We start from the raw sequence: 26,515 nt of genomic DNA, 5'->3' as shown, positions 1-26,515 counted from the left end.
ACATGGTTAATAAGTATATCACCCCACCCCCCACCCCCAATGATGCCAAGAATTGTTTTTATAACCTTGTTTCAAGTTGCAGAAAATAAGGGAGCTATCTGTATCTTGTAGGAGAGATACAAACATCTTCCTGAAGCTCCGACCTGACCATTTTCGTAGGAAGTAATACAGGGTGTATAGGGTTAAGATTGAGAGAGAGAAGGTACAGGGTGAAACCAGGAAACAAGGTAGGGGTACATTTTCCAAGGCCATCACACCTAAATGAGTATGAGATGCTACCGTCCGTCCTTCAGCAGTATGTATAGATCAGATCTTGAAGATGGTCTATGTGGGAGTGTTCCATGCTTCTCTCCCCCTGGCTAATCCCATCTGCCTCTGTTGGTAGAGATTCTGCAGCACAGGACAGGAAGGCAGTTAAGGGTGTTTGTAACAAAAAGGGCAAGTAAGGCCCTCTCAAGTCATTATATGAAGTTTATTGTGACAGTAAACCGCTGCTGTTGCTTCGCCATAGTTTTCTCCATTTCATGAAAACTAACTTTTCTAAACTAAGATTTGATACATCTAATGTGACAAAGGCTTTGTTGCTACTTATGAAACTGGAGCATTTCTGTGGTTTATGGTGATAAAGCAGAATATTTGAAAATCAAACAGTTTTGGGAAGCCTGGAACATGACTACCATACCCAGAGATGATTACGAGGGAGGCAGAGTTCTTAGGCCTCTGGGGAAGTGGTACTTTCTTCAATAAATCTTTTTCTAACTTTATTATGGAAATTTTCAAAAAATACAAAAACAGTAGTATAATGCACTCACATGTACTCATCACCCAACTTCAACAGTTAACTCATGACCAATTTTCTTTCATTTCTACTTTCTCACACTGCCCCTTTCCACTAGATTAAGCTAAAGCAAAATTCAGACAATCATTTAACTTTCTATCCATAAGTATTTTAGTATGCATCTCCAAAAGATAACGACTATTTTTAAAAACATAACCACAATAGCATCATGCCTACAAAAAAAAACTATTAACAATTCCTTAATATCAAATGTCCACTAAGTATTCAGTTTTCCTCAACTGTCTCATAAATGGTTTTTTACAGTTTGTTCCAATCAAGATCCAACTGGAGGCCATTTATTTGCAGATGGTTTATATGTCTCTTAAGTCTTTTTTTCACTTGTAGATTAATTCCTCCATTTACGAGGGTCTTAGAGGGATGTGATTTCCCCAGCGTTGTCTGTTAAGGCTTAGACCCTAATTCCTTGCTGATGAAAATAAAGGGCATTTTGGAACATGAGAGCAAAATATTTACCTACCTTAGTAGGTCACCAGGAGCTTGGCCTACATATCCTCAAAACCCAAGGTGTAAAAGTGAACTTAAAAGGCAAGACTGGACTTTTCATTTAATAGAGCTCCTTACAAACCTCTCTTCTTGTTCCCATGCCCTTTTCCTCTTGTTTCCTGGATCAGAATCATAGTCTCATAAATTTACAAAACATTATTCTGCTGTTGCTCTTTGGAGAAATGAAAATGGTTTTTCCTAGTTTAAGCAGTACCTCCATCCAAAATATATATTCCATTGAAAATCCCTTTCTGTGAAACTCCTGGGAATGTCATTTGTGCCCACATCCTTAGTTCACCCTGGCCAAGACCTCTCAGTTTAAAACCTTTCATTACTATGTGACCTAATTTTTAAACCCCAAACCAGGAAGGTAATCTGACAGTCATATTATCAGAGTGACACCACTCTGGAAAACTGTGTGTGTGTGGTTACCACACTTGAAGTCCACGTCATTCTCCGCTGGTTACATTCTATCACCTTAACAAGAGACCAGAATGAGGCATTAAGTGTGCAGGCCTAACTGTGTGAGTTTTTCATGAGCAGACCAGTTAGACTGGGCTGGGCTCACCTGTAGGGCTGGTAGCTGGAAACCAGGAAGACCCTCTAGTGTGGTTCTGCTCTCCCTCTGACCTGAAGGATGGAATTAAATAGTGAAAGATAACTACCTAGGGCAGTTTCTCAGTATTGTTATTTATGCATCAGGATAAATAAGTGGTTCTTAATCTGCAGTACACTACTCAGAAGGGAAAAGACTGTTAGCTAAGCAATTCAAGAGGTGGGTTATAAAGTTCATTCTTTTACTGTGAGGATGGGGTGGTGACACAGAGGTCTGAGATTTGAGTTTAACTATGAGTAGAAAGATGTAGAGACAATATAAAGATTTTGGTGAGCTATGAAAGATGACAGCCCCTTATCACAAGGACTGGTAGCAGAGGTACCTTTTGGGAAAACATGAGGAGAAAAAAGGATGCTGGTTTTATCATTCTCATTCAGCACTAAGCTCCCAGCAATGCTGCAACATAAGGATCTCAAAAGAAACAAACAAAAAGCCAGTTTAATTCTACAGGCCAACCTTCTGGCTAAAGAGCAGAACTCTACTCCTGGTGATAGGATGAGTGATATTTAGGCACAATCCAAAGCCTGCCTTTACTGTGAAGGAAATGGGGTAACTCTTAAAGAATATTAAGGAGTCAAACTTGAGACTGCTTTTCTCAGGGGCTGGGGTGTAAATATCCCAACTTCTCTGCACCTTGAAAATCTTCATTTTAGTGTATATGTCAATGTTTGAAGCTCCACTCCTTTGGGAATGTTATTTAACTTACCTGAATTATTGGGGGTGAGGACTCCTGCTTGACCTGAATCCCCACCACTTAGGGATGGTCTGAAAGAAAAAATCCCCTGTCCGGAGGAGGCAGATGAAGGTCTAAGGAGGGGAAATAAAAGCATCAGCAGAGAAAAGGAAAGGTTAAAGTAAAAACCATGTGTAAAGGAAGAGCCTATACATTTAAACCAGAGAGGAAATGAATCCCCTGCTTGCAACTCAGAATACAATTAAGTAATTCAAATGTATATTAGACACAGTACTGTTCAACCTTCTCTTTTGTTTACAAGGTAGATTATAAACTTCAGTGGTATAGGCCAGTGGAGAAGTAACCACAGGGCTGCTGGCAGAATGTCAGTGGGAACAGATCTCAAGTGAAAGGAAGCAGTATTACTTACCTATAAGATAGGCTGTGAGTGGAAGCTGGTGAAGGGGTTTCTGAAAAGCATAAAAATGAGCCTATGAGATAATTCATGAACCGAGAAGAGATCCAGGTATTCTGGGGGCCAGGGCTAAGGAACAGGGGATCAAAGATTTTGGTATATATGTTAGACTTAGGGGCTAATGGCAAGTGAAAAAGCCCACAAGGCACCTAGCAGTGGATCATAAAGGTGCTTTCCTCTCCCTTTTATGAGTTTATGGGCAAGGATCCATCACTGCTTTGATGCGCTCTAATGTATCTGTGCCTTGGTTTCCCCTCTAAGGTGAAGATTATCAGAAAGGATGGCTAAAGACAAAGGGTCATTAAATTGGCTGGGAGTGACAGCAGTAAAAATGTAGAGTAAGGACCTCCACAGATTCTCTCCATAAAAGGAATGAGAAAACTGGCAAAAATTGTCAGAATCAACTTCTTCAGAGTTCTGGAAATTAACAAAGGGCTTTTAGCAATCTGGGGAACGTTTATTCCAGAAAAATAGCTGAATGTGAGTAGGAACAGTGAGCCTTGTGACATTTTAACTTGCCCTATTCCCATTTCTCCCTCTCCAGCTCCGTGGTAGCCCTGAAAATCAACAGTTTGGCAGTCATCATAGGGGATGGAATGGGGTTGGAGCTCCTTCAAAACCTCATTCCCAGAGAATTGTCATACTTGACCTGCCTAGTTGTTCACTGGAAGACTTCACTTGCAAGGCTGCCTTTATTTGACCTGACTTGGAGCCAAACTTACCAGGACTTGGAGCTTAAGAGTTCACCAAGTGTGAAAAGCCTTTTCCCCAGGAGTGTTTGTTGCAAATAATTAGAGGCACTTGTTTAGGCTGCCTGAGGAGGTGAATATCAATTGGGGCAAACAATAGGCTAACCAAAAATCATAAAAGGAAAAGCTGTGGAATGACCTGTCCACCCGGATTTTGAAAAGGAACAACAAGTTCTTGGGAATCTAGGCCATGTGCACGCACAGGGCTGTGTGCATGCTCAGGAAAGACTGAAAAGGCCCTAAGCTCTCACCTTGGGACTACCTTGAGGTCATACAAGCAGAAAGTGAAGGCTAAGGCACAGTCGTCAACTGGTTGCCTGAGTGTTGAAGGTGCACCCCAACACACAGTCCCTCAGCAAACACTGAGGGATTTATTGGTGCTAGGTGTTTAAGGAAAGCTCTGTCCAATCATTAGCTGAACACTAAGCTAACCAAATAGAGACTTCGGTGGCCACACGAGAAAGAATACAGATTTTACAGAATCAGTTTTAGAAAGTCACTAAACAAACAATGACAAACAGCAACAACAACAAACCTTGGGAAGGGAGGAAGTATCTGATTCTTAGAGTTGCCATGCTATATTATTTAGCTGTCCAGTTTTCAACAAAAAATTATGAGGCATGAAAGAAACAAGAAAGTATGACCTATGTAAAGGAAAAAAGCACAAGCAATAGAAACTGTCTTTGAGGAAGCCCAGATACATTGGACTTTAAAGACAAAGACTTTAAACCAGCGGTTCTTTTTTTTTTTTTGGCCACGCTGACAGGCATGCGGGATCCTAGTTCCCCGAACAGGGATTGAACCCATATCCCCTGCAGTGGAAGCACAGTCTTAACCACTGGACTGCCAGGAAGTCCCTAAATCAGCTATTTTAAACATGTTCAGTTAGCTAAAGGAAACCATGTCTAAAGCACTAAACAAAAGTATGAGAATGGTCTCATCAAATAGAGAACACTAATAAAGAAATATTATATTAAAAAGAAGCAAATATAAATTCTGGAATTGAAAAGTACAATAACTAAAATGTAAACTTCACTAGAGATATGAGCAGTCAGAAAAAAGAATCAGCAAATTTGAAGATAAATCAATTGAGATTATCCAGTATGAGGAAGAGAAAGAAAAAGGAATGAAGAAAAATGAACAAAGCCTCAAAGACCCTGGTGGAATACCATCAAGCACACCAGCATGTGCAAAATGGGAGTTCCAGAAGGAGAAAAGAGAGGACCAAGGGCAGAAAGAATTATCTGAAGAAATAATGGCTGACAACTTCCCAAATTAGATGAAAACATTAATCTATACATCCAAGAAGCTCAACAAATCCCGAAGAGGATAAATCAAAGAGATCCGCACCTAGACTCATCATAAACTGTTGAAAGCTAAAGGCAAAAAAAGAAACTTGAAAGCAGCAAGAGAGAAGCCATTCATCACATGAAAGGGATTCTCAATAAAATTGGCACCGATTTCTCCTCAGAAACCATGGAGGCAGAATATAGGAGGATAACGTATTCAAAATGCTGAAAGACTGTCAATCAAAAATTTTAAATCCAACACAACTATCCTTCAAAAATGAAGGAGAAATTAAGACACTCCCAGATGAGTGTCAAAATTAAGAGAATTCATCACTACCAAACCTGCTTTACAAGAAATACTAAAGAGAGTCCTTAAAGCTTAAGTGATAGGACACCAGACAGTAACTCAAATCTACATGAAGAAATAATAAAGATCACTGGTAAAGAAAACTACATTGGTAAACATAAAAGTATAAGTGTATTTTTGTAACTTCCTCCTATCTGATTTAAAAGACAACCGCATAAAACATAATTATAAATTTATGTTGATGAGAACACAATTTTTAAAGATATAATCTATATAATAACAGCACAATGGAATGGAGAGGGGAATGGAACTATATAGGAGAAAAGCTTTTGTACACTGTTGAAATTAAGTTTGGTATTAATCTGAACTAGATTGTTATAAATTATGATGTTAATTATAATCCCTAAGAAAATAACAAAAAATATAGTGAGGGGCTTCCCTGGTGGCGCAGTGGTTGGGAGTCTGCCTGCCAATGCAGGGGACACGGGTTCGAGCCCTGGTCTGGGAAGATCCCACATGCCACGGAGCAACTGGGCCCATGAGCCACAATTACTGAGCCTGCGCGTCTGGAGCCTGTGCTCCGCAACAGGAGAGGCCGCGATGGTGAGAGGCCCGCGCACCGCGATGAAGAGTGGTCCCCACTTGCCACAACTAGAGAAAGCCCTCGCACAGAAACGAAGACCCAACACAGTCATAAATAAATAAATAAATAAATAAAAGAACGTGAATTTCTTTAAAAAAAAAATATAGTGAAAGAAACAAGGAAGAAAGTAAAATGGTACACTAGAAAATAGCTGTTTAACACAAAAGACAGCAAAAATGGAGGAAGTGAGGCACAAAACATACATAAGACATATAGAAAACAGGGACTTCCCTGGTGGTCCAGTGGTTAAGAATCCACGCTTCCACTGTAGGGGGCACAGGTTCAATCCCTGGTCAGGGAACTAAAATCCCATATGCTGTGTGGTGTGGAAAAAAAAAAAAAAAGACACATAGAAAACAAATAGCAAGATGGCAGAAGCAGTCTTTCCTTATTAATAATTACATTAAATGTAAATGTATTAAACTCTCCAATTAAAAGGCAGAAACTGGCCAAATGGTGAAAAAAGATCCAACTATACATCATCTATGAAAGACTCACTGTAAATTCAAAGACACATATAGGTTTAAAGTAAAAGGATGGAAAAAGATATTCCACGCAAACAGTAAACAAAAGAGAGCTGGAATGGGTAATATCAGACAAATGCACTTTAAGACAACATTGTTACTAGAGACAAAGGTCAAAAAGATAAAAGGGTCAACCCATCAAGAAGATATAACACTTATATATGCACTTAACAACAAAGTCCTAAAATACATGAAGCAAAAACTGACAGAACTGAAGAGAAAAATAGACAATTCAACAATAATAGAGCTTTCAATACCCCACTTTCAATAATGGATAAAACAGCAAGACAGAAGATTAGCAAGAAAACAGAAGATTTAAATGGCACTATATACCAACTAAATCTAACAGATATCTATAGAACACTCCACCCAACAACAGCAGAATACACATTCTTTTCAAGTGTACAGGGAACTTTCCCCAGGATAGACAATGTTTTAGGCCATAAATTTAAAAGGATCTAAACCATACAAAGTATGTTGTTCAACAACAATGAAATGAAATTAAAATCAATTAACAGGAGGAAATTTGGGAAATTAACAATTATGTGGATTATCAACACTGTTAAGTAACTAATGGGTCAAAGAAAAAAAAATCACATAAGTTAGAAAATACTTTGAGATGAATGAAAACAAAACACAACATACTGAAACTTAAAGGATGCAGTGAAAGCAGTGCTCAGAGTGAAATTTATAACTGTAAAGGTCTATATTAAAAAAGCAGATCTCAAGTCAATAATGCTACCGTCCACTTTAAGAAACGAGGAGAACTAAACCCAAAAGCAGACGGAAAGAAAATGATTAGGGCAGAAATAAATGAAATAGAGAATAGAAAAATAATAGAGAAAAATCAAGAAAACCAAAAGTTGGTTCTTTGAAATGATAAACAAAATTGACTAATCCTGTGGGGTGGGGGGAGGGATAAATCAGGAGGCTGGGATTAACACATACATACTACTATTTCTTTTTTTTTTTTTTAAACATCTTTATTGGAGTATAATTGCTTTACAATGGTGTGTTAGTTTCTGCTCTACAACAAAGCGAATCAGTTATACATATACATATGTTCCCATATCTCTTCCCTCTTGCATCTCCCTCCCTCCCACCCTCCCTATCCCACCCCTCTAGGTGGTCACAAAGCACAGAGCTGATCTCCCTGTGCTATGCGGCTGCTTCCCACTAGCTATCTATTTTACATTTGGTAGTGTATATATGTCCATGACACTCTCTCACCCTGTCAGATCTCACCCCTCCCCCTCCCAATATCCTCAAGTCCATTCCCTAGTAGGTCTGTGTCTTTATTCCCGTCTTGCCCATACTACTATTTCTAAAATAGATAACCAGGACTTCCCTGGTGGTGCAGTGGTTAAGAATCCGCCTGCCAGTGCAGGGGACACGGGCTCGAGCCCTGGTCTGGGAAGATCCCACATGCCGCAGAGCACCTAAGCCCGCACACCACAGCTACTGAGCCTGCGCTCTACAGCCCGCAAGCCACAACTACTGAGCCCACGTGCCACAACTACTGAAGCCTGCGCACCTGGAGCCCGTGCTCCACAACAAGAAAAGCTACCGCAATGAGAGCACCACAACGAAGAGTAGCCCCTGCTCACTACAACCAGAGAAAGCCCGCACGCAGCAACGAAGACCTAGCGCAGCCAAAAATAAATAAATAAATTAATTAATTTTAAAAAAAACAGATAACCAACAAGGACGTACTGTATAGCACAGGAAACTGTAGTCAACATTATATAATAACCTATAAGGGAAAAGAATCTGAAAAAAATATATATATATAGATTCAGTTATATAAATATACATACATATGTATGTATATGTCTGTATTGGGTTGGCCAAAAAGTTCATTCGATTTTTTCTGGAAGATGGTACGGCTATATATATATCTCAATTGCTGTGCCGTACACCTGAAACTTAGATGATATTGTAAATCAACTATACTTTAATTAAAATATTTTTAAAAAATAAACTTCCTTTTTAGAACTGTTAAAAAAATGGACTAATCTTTAGCTGGGCTGTCCAGGAAAAAAGAAGAAAGCCTCAAATAACTAAAATCAGGAATAAAAGAGATTATTACTATTAACCTGACAGAAATAAATTGGCTAGAGCACCTACGTTTTTCAAAGGGGTGAATATGAAAGAACTGCAGGGAGGCTATTTGGTGAATTTCAAAAATGGTTATCCAGGAAGAGATCTGTGAATTTCAAAATTGCCTCTTGGGAAAGAAAGGGAAATCCTCTCCAAGTATACTCTATGGACTGACTAATGCCTTGAAAAACAGTAATAACAGTAATAGTTCTAAGGGGAAAGATACAAGAAATTAAGTGGGTGGAACCAAAATATTTCTTCATTGGAATATTTTTGTGTTTGATACACAGTGAAGAAGCCAGATACCCTTCAGGCTAACATAATTGGCATCTAGTTAATCTTTCTTTTAGATCTAACTTCTACTGCCATCTTGTGGCAATTAAAATCCAGATCAATTATTTTACTTAAAAGTTACTCTCCGTCTCCTGACCAGAGGGTTTCAATGACTTTCTAATACTCAAGTTTCAATTTTCCCCTTATCAGTTTGAGAACAGAAATATCATTATTTGAAAAGTTGTATCTGGATACCTGGAACCACTGTCTGGAGAAAAAGTAAAATGGCATTATATTATGCACAGGAAACCAGAAATCTGCTGGTATCTGCTCAGAATGTGTTGGCTTCTGACTCCTTCCCCTACCCTGCCCCTCTCACCAGTAAAAGAGTCTCTTGGAGTGCTCCTTCCCTGCAGCGCTCTGGCTCCCTGAGGGACAAATAATAAACATTAATAAATATATCTGGATTCTCTGGCTTCCATATTTCATGCTATGGCTATACACTGAAGCATATGTTTTTCTCCCAGAGTGGGTACATGACTCCAGGAAGGAGCCACACTTTATTCCTTCCAAAATGAACATGATGGACACTGTTAATGCAGTCCACTATTTTCACCCCTATTCATTCCGAGTCATGAATTAGGTCAGCTTCTAACATCAGGTCTGAATTGCTGAAAGAGAGTCCAGGCATGGCATCAGATAATTCATGCCAAAACCAATATAAGTTTAATATTCTTGCTTTAATCTTGGCTTTCATTTAGCATTAGAAATCTCAATCTGAAAAGATAATGTGAATATTTCTTACCTGTCCCAAGTTACTAAAGCCAGCCACTCTATAAGGGACAGACTCCACTGAGGAGGACCGACTGTATAAGGCGAAACACAAAGGAAAAAACAAATCTGGTATTAAACTTTTACACAGACATAAAGTCTCCTCAGTCCCTGTCTCAGCCATATCTAGGCATTTCTTTCATCTTGCATCTTTTGCCAGCAGTTCTAATGCTGCTCTGTAGCTTTCTACTCACCTGACCACTTGGCTGCTATGCTGAGAACTGGGTCGTGGAGTAACTGAAAGGGAATAAAATGCAGAATGAAAAGTTGCGATCAATGGTGCGCCCTGCCTTGCCTAGCCTACCTGTTGCAAGTGAGTGTCCAGGAGTATGGCCTTTTCATATCATACATAAGATTCAGAAAATCACATTATACTTTCTGAGAGGAAACCATCTTCCATATGAGAAAAGGATATTTACTCATCTCACACAGATATTTGGGCAAAACATCGTCTCTACCTGACTGTGATGGAGAAGTAATGCCCACTGGTCGAGGTGTGGTTGACCTGCAAGGAAAAAAAAAAAAAAGAAAGGCAGCTCTATTTTCTCTAAGCAGAACTTAGTGCCACCTTAGAGGATCAATCAGGTCATTATTTACAGAAATAATAGCCTTCTCTCTGAGCACAAATTGCTTACTAATCATGTATTACAGGTATTAGCCCAAAATACGGAGGCAAGATTTCCATATGGGACTCCTTGGCTCCCCAATTCCCTAAATGAAATCTTCTCCACTTCTCTATTGCCCATAATAGAAGTTCTGAAGTCCTTCTTTCTTTCTTCCCGTAGTGCCTTACCAGGTACTCTCAACTTTACATATATCTATCCATCTGTCCATCCACTCATACATCTGCCATTCCCTCACTCCCTCCATCCCCTCTTCCATCTATCCACAGACGTTTATTTTGTGCTCATATGTCTTAGATCCTGAACTTACAAAGATAACTAGAATATGATTCCTATTTTTGAGAGGCTCACAGGCTAGTGGGAGAGACAAAAAGAAAAAGAGCAAACATAAGTGTTATAAAGGGTATGTCAGAAGTACGGAAGTAGATATGGGAACATATGTGTATGTATAACTGATTCACTTTGTTATAAAGTAGAAACTAACACACCATTGTAAAGCGATTATACTCCAATAAAGATGTTAAAAAAAAAAAAAAAAAAGAAATGCTCAGGGAATCCTGCAAGGTGCAATGAAAGGACACTAGACAGTAACTTAAAGCTGTGAGGAGAAATAAAGATATCAATAAAAACAAATACATGGGCAATTTAAGCTAGTATTATTGTTACAATGGTCTGTAACTGCACTTTTTGTTTTCTATATAATTTAAGAAACAAATACCTTGAAAGATAAAAAAAAAAAATTAGTGTAAAAGCTAGTATTACTGTAACTTTGGTTTGTATCTCTACATTTTGCTATCTACATAATTTAGGAGACTAATGTATTTAAAAGAATTATTAGTTTATGTTTTGGGGCACACAATGTATAAAGATGGAATTTTGTGATATTAACAACCAAAAGGAGTGGGGATAAAAAAAAGAAGTACGGAAGTATGATAGAACACTAGACTCTAGCTTCAGTGAGTCAGGGGCCATGTCTTTTTAATCCACCAATACAGAGCTGATATTAAAAATATATAATAACTGGTAGGGTACAGACATTTACAATTAGAATAATCGGTGATGTACACCCAGCACCTAACACAGTGCTTCACAAACAGTAGGTACTTAATGAATATTTATTGAATAAATGAATAATAGAATATCTAACTCTGCCTAATAAAGTGCTGACAGAGGAGATGACACATGAGTTCAATTTTGAGGGATGAGTAGGATTTCATAAGGTGACGGTCAAGGGTGAGCATTACATCCAAGATTTTACTTCAGCACTTTTCAGTGGGTAACTCTTTCTTGGAGAAGTGAAAGATAAATTCATAAACCATTCCCTCCACCTCAGAGCCCACACAGGAGTTACAGCCAAGTGCCAAGAAAGGATAGAATTCACTTTGCTGTACAGCAGAAACTAACACAACATTGTAAAGCAACTATACTCCAATTAAAAAAAAAAAAAAAAGAAAGGATAGAAATTTTCAAAGAGGGATGGTATGGGGCCTGATAAAACTGACCTGCTTCCTTGGTACCAACTTGGAGATTCCTGTAGGTGAAAAAAATGGGAGTGAAGGAAGCTGTATCTCAATGGTCCCAATCAATGGATCTTACTTGTCAGATAACTAAGCTGCAATGTCCTCTAGTTGTGGTTACTAAAATTCCCAATAGAAGAAAAAACAGCAACAGTGAGTGTTTCCTCAGAAAATTATCAGCTTTGGGGGGGAGAAAATTTTAGTTCCTCTTCACAAAAACACATTGGGAATCCTGTAGACTGATACACGGGGGGAAATATAGAGAGTCTATGGGGAGAGCAAGGAAAATGACAGGATTACAATGTACTAGAAGAGTTACAAGAGTAAGATCAAAAGGAACATTATATAAACACAAAGGACAATCTTGGGAAGAGAGAAATGTCTAGGAAATAGAGTTTGAGGGACAGGAAAGGTCCTGAGGTGCCTTGGGATTCTTGAAGACAAATTTTAAGTTACCACAGATATCTCTTCTATAAGAGAGCTTCCCATGTGTTATGCCATGACTCACTGATACTCGAGAATGGGTTACCACTGTGCTAGATTTTGTCCTTTCATCCCTCCAAGGTCTTCTGTGGCCTCGTCCATTTACTACAGTGTGCTTGCTGTACAAATATTATCAATTATTACCAGCCATGATGTGAAAAAGGTTAGGAAACACTAATTCTATTCAGTCAGCTAGACAGATGGGCCAAGTAAGAGAAAATAATAGTATGGAAAATCTATTTCATTCACCTTTATGATGGCTAGCAATTTCTTCAGTTCTCCATTCTCTTTCCTTAAGACTGACAGCTCTCTAGGCAAAAGATGGAAAAAGAAACAATCAGCTCCAGCAGGTCAGTGGGATAAAAAACCTGATTTTTATTATCAACATCTAGTTAATGCTTCCGGAGAGATGCTTGCCACTATACAAGGTGTTTCTGTCAGAGATCTAGTGATTCAGGGGGGCAATGGCAGGGTTTTGGTGGTGAGAAGAATCAGGTGGACAAAATAAGCAGTCACTTGGTATGATTTCAGAAGTTTACACAGAATTGCATTTCCTCTCCACACATTTTCCCCTGGCCTGCTGATGTCTGAAAATTTCCATCAGGGATTCCATCTTTTAGCTTAAGATTTCCAAAACACATGGACTTCCCTGGTGGCGCAGTGGTTAAGAATCTGCCTGCCAATGCAGGGGACATGGGTTCGATCCCTGGTCCGGGAAGATCCCACACGCTGTGGAGCAACTAAGCCCGTGCGCCACAACTACTGAACCTGTGCTCTAGAGCCCATGAGCCACAACTACTGAGCCCGTGCGCCACAACTACTGAAGCCCGTGAGCTCTAGGGCCCACGTGCTGCAACTACTGAAGCCCGCGCGCCTGAAGCCCATGCTCTGCAACAAAAGAAGCCACCGCAATGAGAAGCCCCAGCACCACAGTGAAGAGTAGCCCCCGCTTGCTGCAACTAGAGAAAGCCTGCGTGCAGCAACAAAGACCCAACGCAGCCAAAAAAAAAAAAAAGGAACCAAAACACACCCTCCTAGAGGTAACATTTTAAATCTGCCATCGTTATTACTGTGAAAAAGCCATGTCTGATTTCTCTGAAGAAGTAGTTTTCGACAGATGGAAATAAAAGGGGAAAGCTATAAAGTAGGGAAGGCCCCTTGAGGGAAGAAAGAGAAAAATAAAATGGAGATTGAGAGACCAAAAATTCTGTACCTGACTTAACCAAGACAAACATAAACACACATGGAGCAATTTTTAGGCTTTGGAACCATAAGGAAATAAGGGCTACAGCTTCTATGAGAAGAAAAAGGCTCTCTGGTGATTTCATTCGTCACTTACTTGTCCTGGTTAGTCAGCGTTTGCTGTGCCTCCTGCATGGCAGCTTCTAACTTGGTAATTCTATGCTTATAAAAGGCGATGAGCAGATCTGTTTGCTTCTTCTGGAAACTCCACACCTGCTAGGGAAAAAGAGACCTTTGACATACAGCCCCCATAACTCCTTTCCCCTTACTTGTAGCAACAAATGGAAACCCATCAATTCATACTCTATCACTGATCATTTTCTTCTGGAGCATCTGACCTAATTCATGATTCCCCAAAACTAGGGAAAGCCAAAGCTTTTCATTTCCAGAAAAGTGCCTTCCTAATATCTTAATGAGAATATTCTGACATAGAATGACTCTTTAAAAATATAACCATTCAACTTGAGCAAGAAGAGTGACAACCAAAAAAATGTTTCCAAGCTTAGAACTGGTTCTGACCTTACTTGTTTACTATTAGCTTGGACTCAGATTCCACATTCCTAGCTCTACAGAGCACTGGTAACCAATTTACTTTCCCTGAGATACTCACACAGAGACACTTGCAGGCTGTTTATGTTGCTACAGTAAAGGGCAAAGAGGCACAGAAGGAGATTACCTATTCCTGAATTTTATTTCTGGCCATGGGTAAATAATTTTATCTTTTGCTTTAATTTACCATTTGATATACTGATGTGCCTATCATGGGATTACTGAATCAGATCAAAAGTTAATATGTGGAAAGTATTTTAGCTTTGTCAGGTTCTACTTTTGAATACACAGCAGTATTCAGGTCTCATTTGTTTCCTCCCTACTCAAACCGTAAACCTTTTTTCTTAGGTCCTTCCTAGATCTGGTACTTTTGTCATAAACTTTTTGTTCTCATCTAATTTGCAAGTTGCTTTTGCCACCTTACTAAAGAATTCTACTTCCGAATTTATATAGTCTCTACACTCTTTCCTTTCTACTCAAAAGCAAACTAAACTAATTCTACACAGATAAGCATTCACTGTAGTCTATTTTTTTAAAGTTGTTCTTGTTTTCAATAAAAGTAAAACATATTCATTTTAGAAAACTTGAACAATGCAGAAGCAGAAAAAAGGCACTCAATCCTGGGAGTTATCTAAAATGGCAAAGGGTTGGCAAGCAATAGATATTATGGATAGATACAATATATAGCCAAGAGACCTACTAACCTACGTGCCAAAACTACTTTGGTGCTCAAAGAGATTTGAGCGAAAAAGAATCCTAAAAATGCTTCCTTATCAAAAGCAAGGGGACTTCCCTGGTGGTCCAGTGGTTAAGACTCCACGCTTCCACTGCAGGGGGCACAGGTTCGATCCCTCATCAGGGAACTAAGATCCTACAAGCCACGCGGCACAGCCAGGGAGTTAAGTTTTGGGTTATCACAGTTTGTGATCAAAGCCTCTCACACTGGGGCTTAAGGTTCCTCGACCTGCTCAGTAGTGATAAAGAACTCAACTACACTGTTTCAGAAGTCTTAAAAACTGACAGGTAAACTTTTTCTTTTCAGGTAAAATAATCTTCAACTAAATAAAACCTTTCTTCAAAGGCACCATTGATTATCTCAGTTGTTCAGTCTTTAAATTCAAGTGAGGGATGGGAAACTGATCTGATCTATTTATGAGATCAGGTCTTGACCCGATTTTATTCAAACGATTTATATGGTAGTTATTTAAGTATGTTAGCAAAACATATGACTTCCAAGTCAGCCAACGAATGATCAGGGCCAGCTGCCTGTATTTGTAAATAAAGTTTTACTGGAATACAGTCATACCCATTTGTTTACAGATTGCCTGTGGCTGTTGTTCTATGCTACAACAGCAGAGTTGAGTAGCTGCAACAGAGGTTGCACAGCCTGCAAAACCTAAAATATTTACTAACCTTTCAAGAAAAAGTTTGTCAGTCCCAACACTAAATTTATGAAAGTCTTTCTTGGGCTTCCCTGGTGACGCAGTGGTTAAAAATCAGCCTGCCAATGCAGGGGACACAGGTTCGAGCCCTGGTTGGGGAAGATCCCCCATGCCGTGGAGCAACTAACTCTGTGCGCCACAACTACTGAGCCTGCGTTCTACAGCCCGAGAGCCACAACTACTGAAGCCCGCGCGCCTAGAGCTCGTGTTCCACAACAAGAGAAGCCACCGCAATGAGAAGCCCGCACACCACAACCAAGAGTAGCCCCTGTTCACCGCAACTAGAGAAAGCCTGCATGCAGCAACGAAGACCCAACGCAGCCAAAAATAAATAAATAAATAAATTCATTTAAAAAAAAAGTCTTTCTCTGTATTTTCGTTTATCTTTTTTTTTTTTTTTTTGGCCACACTGTATGGCATGTGGGATCTTCGTTCCCTGAGCAGGGATCAAACCCATGCCCCCTGTATTGGGAGCGCAGAGTCTTAACCACTGGCCCACCAGGGAAGTCCCTCCGTATTTTCATTTGTGCCTTTTGCTCTGAATTTGTCTTTCTTTGTGAATCTATATCTTTCCCTCTCTTTCTCTCAACCTCTTCTTTCTCTTTATTTCCTACTCTATTTGATGCTCGATTTTGTCTGTTCTTCCTATTTGTATTTACTTAATGGACATTTATGTTACTTCTTAATTTTAAAGTGGATGGGCCCAACAAAATGGGAGAAAATGTTTGCAAATCATATATGTGGTGAAGGACTTGTACCTAGAATATATAAAGAACTCTTACAACTAATAATAAAAAGACAATCCGACTTAAAAATGGGCAAAGGATCTGAATAGACATTACTTTAAAGATGACAAACAAATAGTCAATAAGCACATGAGAAGATGCTCAACATCATTAATCATCAGAGAAATGCAAATCAAAACCACACCGAGATAGCATTTCACACCACTAGGATGATTATTATAAAAAAAGACAGATAAAACAAGTGTTGGTGAGGATATGGAGAAATCAAAACCCTCATACACTGCTGGTAAAAATGTAAAATGTGCAAGCACTTGGGAAAACAGTCTGGCAGTTGCAAAAGTTAAACATAGAGTTACCATTTGATCCAGTGATCTAATTCCTATGTATATATCCAAGAGAAATGAATATATGTCCACACAAAAACTTGTATACAAATATTCATAGCAGCATTATTCATAATAGCCAAAAAGTGAAAACAACCTAAATGTCCCTCAGTGTATGAATGAATACGTGAAACATATATCCAGCCATATAATGGATTATTATTTGGTCATAAAAAGGAATAAAGTACTAATGAAGTTCTAATACATTCTACAACATGGATAAACCTTGAACACATTATGCTAAGGGAAAGCAGTGCAGGATTCAGACAATAAATAAATTATATAATGTTAGAGATAAGACCTATGATGAAAAATAAAGCAGGGTAAGAAGTAGACTTGGGGCTGCTATTTGAGATATGAGAGTCAGTAAAGGTCTGACTGAGGAAGAAAAATATGAGCAGAAGCCTGAATGAGACAATCTAGACATTACTTGGATCAGTTATTCAACTTCACAGATTGGGAAAACACATTTTCAGACATTGCTGACTTCACCAAATGGGCACTTCACTAAAGTGATGATTAACTGACCCTTTTCATGTATTTTATCTTGATTACTTGACCATGTGTAATTGGTCCCATGATTAGGCAGGGTAGAATTCAGACTACATATAATTTCTCTACTGATCATTAACTAACCCTTGGTTTAGTTATTAACCAAAGGTCTGCTCTTTCTCTTGTTCATGTGACCTTGTTTACATTTCTCCTTGAGTCTCAGCTGGATTTTATCTCCCCATAATGTTAAATAGTATCTCAAATATGATGGTTCACCCAAGCAGCTAAAAGCAGGATGCAGTGAAAGCCTTAATTTCCCTTCTTCTATCTCCAGAGTCAGGATTGAGGGGGAGATACCAAAGAAAAATTAAATCTACTATCTTCAGCCAAACATGACAAAGGACCATCTTCACGTTTAATAAAAAAATATTCTCGTAAGAACGAGACGAGTAGAGAAGAAAAATAGTGATAAAATCTCAAGAAATGTGCCCAGATAGCAATCCCATGAGGCTATGAAATGATCTTGGTGGAGAACTGGAGAGTGGAAGGGAAAAACCAAAGTTTTTAGATTTTGGGAACTTTCTCAAATGGTTGTCCTGTCTCCTCTTCACTTCCTTCCACAATTCTATTGCTCCTGACCAAGTCAATGGCATGACAACATATCACGCATCAGGAAAAGAAAAATATCTTCCAAAATTCAGGCAACCTATTATAAATACTAACTGAAGAATTAAATACATATGTGTTGCTAAGAGAGGTTATTGAAAAATAAGAGTGGAGAACAAGAAATCCCTTTTTGAACTTAGGTGTATAAGCAAAAGCTTGAAAGTTTGGCTACTATATCCATTGTTTGCAGGGTCAGGCCTGTATATTCAAAGCAATTTTTCGAAGATTCATTAAATGTGCGAAGAAAGAAGACAAAGCTCTCTAGAACCTTTTTTATCCTCAAAAATTACTAAATAGAACTAGGAAGCACAAGGCAAGATGTCAGCTACATAGTAGTTTTTACAGCCTATCACAGATTCTGGGTGAGTAAAAAGTTAACTTGAGATTTGTATCATCAGGAAAGAAAGAAAACAGGGCAGCCTATTTCTCCCCATTGTATACAAATATACAAATGCAGTTTAAAGAGAACCTCTGGAAAAGAAATAAGATGCAATTATAACTTGCCTGGAAAATCAGATTTTCTTCACTTTTATTTCTCATACCTGAGAGATGTGACTAAAATACTGCAAAGCTGTATCCACAGGGCTTTTGAAGTACATCTTCTCCTGAGGTTTCAGCTATGAAGAGAGTAAGACACATCCACAATGGAATGAAATAAAATACAGGTAAATATGGTTAAAGACATAGTACCCTTTCTAAAGCACCAGGTATTATTTCACTGTGCTAAGAGGGCGATCACTATTGCACTAGGAGATGTAGACTACATATCCTAATCCTTCTTACCTCGTGCTTCTGTGACAGTAGTCACAAATCCACAAGTAATTCTTTTATCTCTAGTTTACCTCCTTTTTTTTTCAATTGCTATCTACACGTTTTGTTTGTTCCTTTTTTCTTTCTTTTTAAAAAAAATTTCAGTTTTTTTTTTTTGGCCGTGCCACTTGGCTTGCGGGATCTTAGTTCCCTGACCAGGGATTGAACCCAGGCCCCCATGGTGAAAGCCCCAAGTCCTAACCACTGGACCGCCAGGGAATTCCCCCCAAATTTCAGTTCTTAGCCACTGTATTCTTTGTATAGTTCCTACACACCAGGAATGGGATAAGATTGTTCGTGACGGGGAGGAAAAACTTACATTATCAGAAAGAGCCAGATACTTGCAGGCAGTTCCACAAACAGCACATTTTTCTAGCGGGGAAAGGGGAAAAAAATGTTTGGTTCTCATGGGCATGAGGTAAGATTTTCCTAAAGTACATGATAACAGTCAAGTAGGCTAGCTAATGAAAAGAGGGTTCTTACTGAATTCAAAATGTCATTGTGCTATAAAAGGACATCGACTTGAGCTCCATTCTCGAAATCAGTGTTTCCAAACTTGTATGTTGATGAGAAGTAACACTTTCACACTGTACCTCTACCCATCTCCCTTTCTATAAATTCCCAGTTTTCTTCTGCAGGTGAGGGACAGTAGCCTCCCAGCAGGAGTACAGGAGTGTACATTTACTAGAGTCTGGGAAGAGTACCAATGATCTCAACTTTAAGTTATTATTTTTTATTCTATCTACCTGACAGTAGGCACACATTATGCACCATAAGAAACTCTTCAATTATTCCTGCCTTGTTCTCACTTTGCTAATATTCCTGGATATTGTTTTGAAGCTCTCCTACTCTCATTCTCTAATTAACCCAATCTGAAAGATGTGGAAATTAAAATTCCTAATCTTCCTTTGAAGTTAAAATTTTAGTAGCGGTGCTGGTTATTGATTAAGATAAATGCCGTGTCCGGAGAAAACATCACATGACATATGCTTCACCCAGACAAACCGCTCCAAAGTGAGCTGCTGTTACCATAGTAATAGCTTCGTTACATTAGCAGATAACTTAAAAGGGTCATGAGATTCACATAGAGAAAAAGCTTCTCCAGAGGCTACCTAACCTGACTCTTCTTTCCTTGGGGATGAAGTTTTTCCCCATCTTCCTTCCATATTATTGCCAGAGTGAGGTAGCAAGTGCAAATCATTCTTCTATTTAAGAAAAAGACAAAACAAACTTCCACAGCTCTCCATCACCTGCAGGATAAAGTTCAGGTTCTTTAGCCTGGTATATAGAGCCTTCCAACATATGGCCACTACCTACCTCTCTAGCCTCATCTCTCACCATTTCTTACTTTATCCTTTTATGCTCTACCAATCCCAACCACGTGTACTTCCCTGTACTAAGTTTAATAATGTTGTATTCCTTTACACATGCTGTTCTCTTAAACCAGAATGATCTTCCCTGCCTAATTCACTTGGCAGACTCCAGTTTATTACTCAAAACTCTATTGAAGCAACACCTCTTCTATGAAATTTTCCCTGATCAAAACATCCTAAGTCCCTCTTCTGGACCTACTACCCAGAATACATACCTACAGAATATAATACGTACCTTGTAAGTATTTTAGCATTAAGAAAAAAAGACACACCTTAAATTTGTCTCTTCTAAGACTTAACAGCTGCAAGAACTTGGTCAAATCACCTATTTGACCAGCTCCTCATTTGTAAAATGGATCTACTAATAATTACCTCCTGGCATTGTGGTGAGGATATATAAAATTGGTACACATGAAAATACTTTTTAAACCACAAAGGTATCACCCACCACTATCACCATCGTCAACATTTCTAATTAAATTGATTTCATAGATTATACTACTTCCCATTAGAAATGGCTCTTGTTATCAACCACTTTCCCAATTTCTATTCATTATTTTTATTTTTTCTCTTTTCTCTAATCAGTCTGATAACCTTGTGGCTTTCCCTGCCACAGGCTTCAGAACACTGACAAGCACCTTTTGATGTTCAAGTAATAGACAGTCCATTTGCTAAATCATGCCTTTTAATGGATTCCTCCGATTTTCATAATCAACAGTTTCCTATTATACCCACACCACCTTCGGCCTACTAAGTGATTTTTATTCCAAGTTACACAGAGAAATGGCTAATCATTATTTCTAGGTTAAAAACATTTTTGCCTGAATCTGAAAACAGTTAAATCACTCACCCAGAGTCACACACTTTTTACAGAAAATATGGCCACAGCTGGTGACAAAGAAATGGGCCCCATCTTTTCGGAAACACCGGTTGCAGTGAAACCAATCCATTCTGCAGCAGAGAAAGAGAATAACCTGGGGCATAACATAATTATAGCTGTTCCAAAATCTACTTAACAATGTTTGCTTAGTTTCTGCTAACTTATTGGGATGTGGGCATATTATTGTGGGTATTCCAATTGGATGTGAGGAAGTACATATACCTCTGAGGTGAAAAAAGCAGACTGCAGACTATGCTATGCCATTTTCTAAAGAGAAAAAGTATACATATTTAGAAGAGTAATAGGACAATGATGATTTTGTTTTTGAATGGTGAGATCATGTGTATGTGTGTGTGTGTGTTGCCTTTACACTTTTTTTGTTTTCTAAATTTTCTGGATTAATTCAGGTACTAATTTGTAATTAGAAAAAACAATCTTAAAAAAAAATCTATTTCTTTCCTAATAGTTTCCTGTGATACAGCAAGATGGAGCAAGGAGGAGGTAGTGGACCAAATATACAAGATCACATATTAGCCACTTGGGACACATTTTATCTAATGGAAACATTGTTTGTGAATGATGTCTCAGCTTTTCACATTTCCTTCTACTCCACAGAAACTCAGAATCATAGATCTGGAAGGGATCTTGAAAATCATTTAACATTTTTTCCAATCCCATCATTTTTCAAAAGATGTATCTGATATTCACTGAAATGTAAGATTTTAAATGAAGAAACTGACATAAAAAATACAGAGCTGATACATAGAGCTGTAATTAGTTCATACATTTAATGGATTTACGCTTAATTTCATGAATATACTACAAGAATGTAATATATATTAGTTTAATTTCATTTAAAATTAAATTGAGGGAAAAAATCAAAACAGAAGGTAAAATTTTTCCCCACTGAAGTCTTTTTTTTTTTTTTTGAAGTCTTTTCTTTAAAAAAATTTTAAAGTAGTTTATAGAGACATTTGCTCAAAGAATATTGGCTGGTTTGTGCCACACTGTAATATTTTTGTCACATAAGGGCAAGAATCACGATAAAAACTTACTGAATAAACGTTTCAATGCAAAGACATTACATAGAGGCATGAGCTTCAGATACCTATTTGTTGCTCACAGATACACTAACTTCTACCAGAAAGTGCGTCTAAAGAACTACTGAAAAGGTCACAGATACATATGCCCTGGTTTGTTTAGGGGAAGCGAGAACAATTTTAATCAAATGCGTCGACCAAATGAACCCTTTAAAAGAAGGGCCGTTAACAGGATTTGTGAGGGCAAGACTCGTCTGATTTTTAGGGGTGATGGAGATTTAGCAGAGTCTCAGATTTACCAGTAGCTCTTTTTTAACTACATTCCCTACCTGCTTGGCCGCAGTGATCCCAAAAGGCCTCGGATCTCACCGAAATCAATCAGTTCTCAAGAAGAGCTGGAAATGGCGGGAAAATACACAGCAAGCCTGGCACCGGCGAGAGGCAAGAGTCTGGGCGTGGCCCGCGACGGTGTGTGACAGGCGTGGGCGGGGCCCAGGCGTGGGCGGGGTCCAGAGCATGCGCGAGGCGTGGGCGGGGCCGAGAGGCAAGAGTGCGTTTTCTTAATAGTCCGGGAAAATCTACCTCATTTAAGATTGGGAACAAATAAGAAATATGATCTAATCCCATACATGCTATGGAAACAACAAGGTGAAAATAAACCTAATAATGTTCAAGCAGACAGTAACACACTAGAAAAATGTGGTCACAAAGCAGATGAAAACTTTAACTTAGTATTTTTTCCTCTCTCTTTTTTTAACCTAATATTTTTAAGGGAAATAAAATAATAGATGATTTGAAAGAAAAGCATAAATCAGAAATAGAAAAGCTAAAACGTGATACGGGTAGAGAACAGTCGCATATTAAATGAGAACTAACCAGTCTCAGGAAAAAAATTTTTTAAACTTTTTTCAGAAATAAAAAAAGCACATTTAAGGGCTGAAAGGAGAATGGTTTTTCTAAAAAGAAAGATAAAAGTTTTCAAGAGAAAGTGATAGATATAGAGAACAAGCAAAAGAGATTTTACACACACATTTATCCCCACAAGGAAAACCAGAGCAATGTATCAGAACAAATAGTTAAAACAAAATTTTGAGAAAATTTTCCTGAAATAAGACTTAAGCCTACATATTGCAAAGGCCTACAGTGTATAGGAGAAAACTGACCCAGAACAGTTTAAACCAAAACATTTTCTAGTAAAACTATTAAATTAGTCTTTAAAGATAAGGAAAAACCCCTTTGAGCATCCAGACAAAAAGTACTAATCATTTATAAGGAAAAGAAAATTAGACAGGCTTCTTTACAGCATCATTTTATGCTAGACACAATGAAACTGCATTTTCAAGATTTTCAAAAAGAAAATATGATCCAAGAATTTTATATCCCCTTATCCTGTGTTCAGGTGTAAAGGCTGCTGACAAAAAATCTGAACATGAGCTTTTCCTGAGGAAGCTGCTAAGTAGTGGTTCTCAAGCTTCTTGGTCTCAGAACTCCTTTACCTTTTAAAAAGTATTCAAGTATTGAATTCCCTGGCGGTCCAGCGGTTAGGACTGTGCGCTTCCACAGCCGGCGCACAGGTTCCATCCCTGGTCAGGGAACTAAGATCCCCTATCCCCGGATGCTGTGTGACACTGCCAAAAAAATAAAGTATTGAAGACACCCTTCCCTACAGAGCTTTGGTTTCTGTGAATTATATTATACCTATCAATGTTCACCATATTAGCAATTAAGATTGAAAATTTTTTAAATATTTTTTTATTCATTTGAAAACAACAATAAAAATAAACCCATTAAATGTTAACATAGCCTATGGGAAATAACTATATTTTCCCCAATAAATACAATTTAGTGAGAAGAGGGGCATTGTTTTTGTTTTACAGTTTTATAATCTCTTACTATCTGACCTAATAGAAAGCAGCCGGATTCACACATCTGCAATCACTCTGTTACAGTGTACTGTTTTGGTTGAAGTGTGTGAAGATCTGGACTCACTCAAATACGTAGATGGAAAAGGGAGTAGTATTTTAATAGCCTAGTTAGATACTTGTGAACATTTTTCTTTGATACTAAACCAAAATTCAAGAAGTGGGAGTTTGTTAAAAGCTAGCTGCAACGTGGGATCTGACACAATATCAATGAATGTGCAACATTTTGTGTTTAGACCAAATTGGTCGTTTGGAAAATATTGGTTCACTGAGTTAAACACATTGACACATTTCATGATACAATATTAAATACTGACACACTTCATTATACCATATTTAAAAATCACTTTTATTTGTATCACTACCTATCTCACCAGAAAAGTCTTTGAGTATTGGGAACTTGTCAGGTTCACAGTTGAAGATACAAGTTTCCCAAAATTCTAATTTTCATCTGAAAATTTGAGTTTTATCATTGGCAATAAATGCTAAGTGACTTGTTTTCCTTGAAGTGACAAGCTCATTTTGTGTATTTTTGAGAAAATGTCTACCAAATACCCAAATCTGAATAAGTATAGTTTGTTTGTTACTTGTTCTTTCAGGTTAAAAAGGTGTTCCATTAAAAAGTGATTAGTTCAGCCCACAACTCAAACCATTGCATAGTTTTCCTAAATATAATCTTAATTCTACTTAAGCATTCTGGGTCATAGAAAAAGGAGAAAACTTTCAAAAACATTTTATGAGATGAACTTAGCAAAAAAAAAATGATAAAGATTGCACACATACACACAAGAAAACTATAGAACAATCTCACTTGTGAATATTGGTGCAAAAATCTTAAATAAGATAGAAAATAGAATAGAATCCAACAACATATTTTAAAAAGTATACATTATGACCAAGTGATGTTCACTACAAAAACGAAAGGATTGTTCAATATTAGGAAATCTATTAATGTAACTTATTATATTAAATAATATTTCTAAGAAGAAATATCATACGTTAATCTCCACAGTTGCCAATAAAGCATTTGTCATAATTTATATCCATTTTTGATTTAAAATTTCAATGAAGTAGGAATCAATGGATATTCCCTTAATATGATTAAAAGATGTGTGTGTATGTGTATGCAAAATCCAGCATGTTTTTTATTTTTATTTTATTTACTTATTTATTATTTATTTATTTTGGCTTTGCCAGGTCTTAGTTGTGGCACACAGGATCTTTGTTGCATCATGCGGGATCTTTTAGTTGCGGCATGTGGACTCCTTAGTTGCAGCATGTGGACTCTTAGTTGCGGCATGCATGCAGGATCTAGTTCCCTGACCAGGGATCGAACCCAGGCCCCCTGCATTGGGAGCACAGAGTCTTACCCACTGGACCAACAGGGAAGTCCCCCGCATGTTTTTTACATGAGGGAACATTAGAGTCATTCTTGCTAGTCAAGAATGAGACAAGACTACCACTACCACTTAACATGGTATGGGAACACTAATTTAAAAGGATAAGATAAAAACACCTCTTTTAGCAGATTATATCATTGTATGTTGAAAAATCGGAGAGAATCAATCGAGAAACTACTGTAAATAATAAGAAAATCTAGTAAAGTAACAAGTTATAAACTTAACAGAAAGAAATACAGTAACCTTTCCATATTCAAATAATAATCAGGTAGAAGATGTAAGAGGAGAGAAGACTATTTAAAATAAAAACAAAGGTAAAATACTTAGGCAATAACTTAATGAAATATATATGAAGAAAACTTTAAACCATTATTGAAAGAGACAAAAGTCAACATAAATAAAATAGCAAGTCGACATCATAATGTTGGATAGGAAGAGTCAACATCCCAATGATGTCAATTCTTCCTAAGTTAATTTATAAATTTAACTTGATCCAAAACAAACAAAAAACACAGGTTGCCTTTCTAGAATTAAACAAATTGATTATAAATTTCATATGGAAAATATCCAAACAAACAAGAGTATCCAGGAAAACCCTGAAAATCTTTTAGTGTCATGTGGGGTGGGAAGCTAGCCACACCCAATATTAAAACATATTATAAAGTCTCTATAATTTAAAAAGTGTGCTATTGGTGCATGGGTAAACATACAGACCAGTAAAATAGAATAGAAAGTCCAGAAATAGAAACATGTACATTTGAAATTATTAATTTGTGATAAAGGTGAGGAATTCAGTGGGGGCAGGGTGGGATTGAGTTTTCTTTGTTTTTTGTTTTTGTTTTGGCCTCACTGCGAAGCCAGTGGGATGCGGGCTGACCAGGGATGGAACCTGCGCCCCTGGCGGTAGAAGCGCAGAGTCCTAAACACTGGACTGCCAGGGAATTCCCAGGATTGAGTTTTTTTTTTTTTTTTTTTTAAAGCTAATTTATTTATTTATTTATTTATTTATTTTTGGCTGTGTTGGGTCTTCGTTCCTGTGCGAGGGCTTTCTCTAGTTGCGGCGAGCGGGGGCCACTCTTCATCGCGGTGCGCGGGCCTCTCACTATCGCGGCCTCTCTTGTTGCG

At 38.0% G+C, this 26,515-nt stretch overlaps 1 protein-coding gene across 2 annotated transcripts; it reads right to left on the bottom strand.

The window, feature by feature from the left end:
- Positions 1-50: 50 nt before the first annotated feature.
- Positions 51-22,487, bottom strand: RNF212B (ring finger protein 212B). Of its 2 annotated transcripts, XM_028166121.2 has the most exons (15): positions 22,398-22,481; positions 20,999-21,099; positions 19,095-19,147; positions 18,508-18,582; positions 13,785-13,900; positions 12,695-12,755; positions 11,948-11,976; positions 10,281-10,327; positions 10,017-10,059; positions 9,797-9,857; positions 9,371-9,419; positions 3,062-3,101; positions 2,665-2,765; positions 1,911-1,972; positions 51-390 (listed from the first exon to the last, which is right to left on the bottom strand). In XM_028166121.2, the coding sequence occupies exons 2-15, from the start codon at positions 21,096-21,098 to the stop codon at positions 325-327; spliced, it is 903 nt and encodes a 300-aa protein (XP_028021922.1). In that variant the 5' UTR covers position 21,099; positions 22,398-22,481; the 3' UTR covers positions 51-324. The 2 variants fall into 2 exon arrangements, with proteins under 2 accessions (XP_028021922.1, XP_007180628.1); XM_007180566.3 differs by lacking the exons at positions 51-390; positions 1,911-1,972 and adding an exon at positions 1,996-2,369 and having other exon boundaries at positions 22,398-22,487.
- Between the last annotated feature and the right edge of the window lie 4,028 nt (positions 22,488-26,515).

The sequence above is a fragment of the Balaenoptera acutorostrata genome, chromosome 3, assembly GCF_949987535.1.
Source record: "Balaenoptera acutorostrata chromosome 3, mBalAcu1.1, whole genome shotgun sequence".
Lineage (NCBI taxonomy): Eukaryota > Metazoa > Chordata > Mammalia > Artiodactyla > Balaenopteridae > Balaenoptera > Balaenoptera acutorostrata.
Note: the sequence above shows the minus strand (reverse complement) of the source record. Positions and strands in the feature narration are given on the sequence as shown.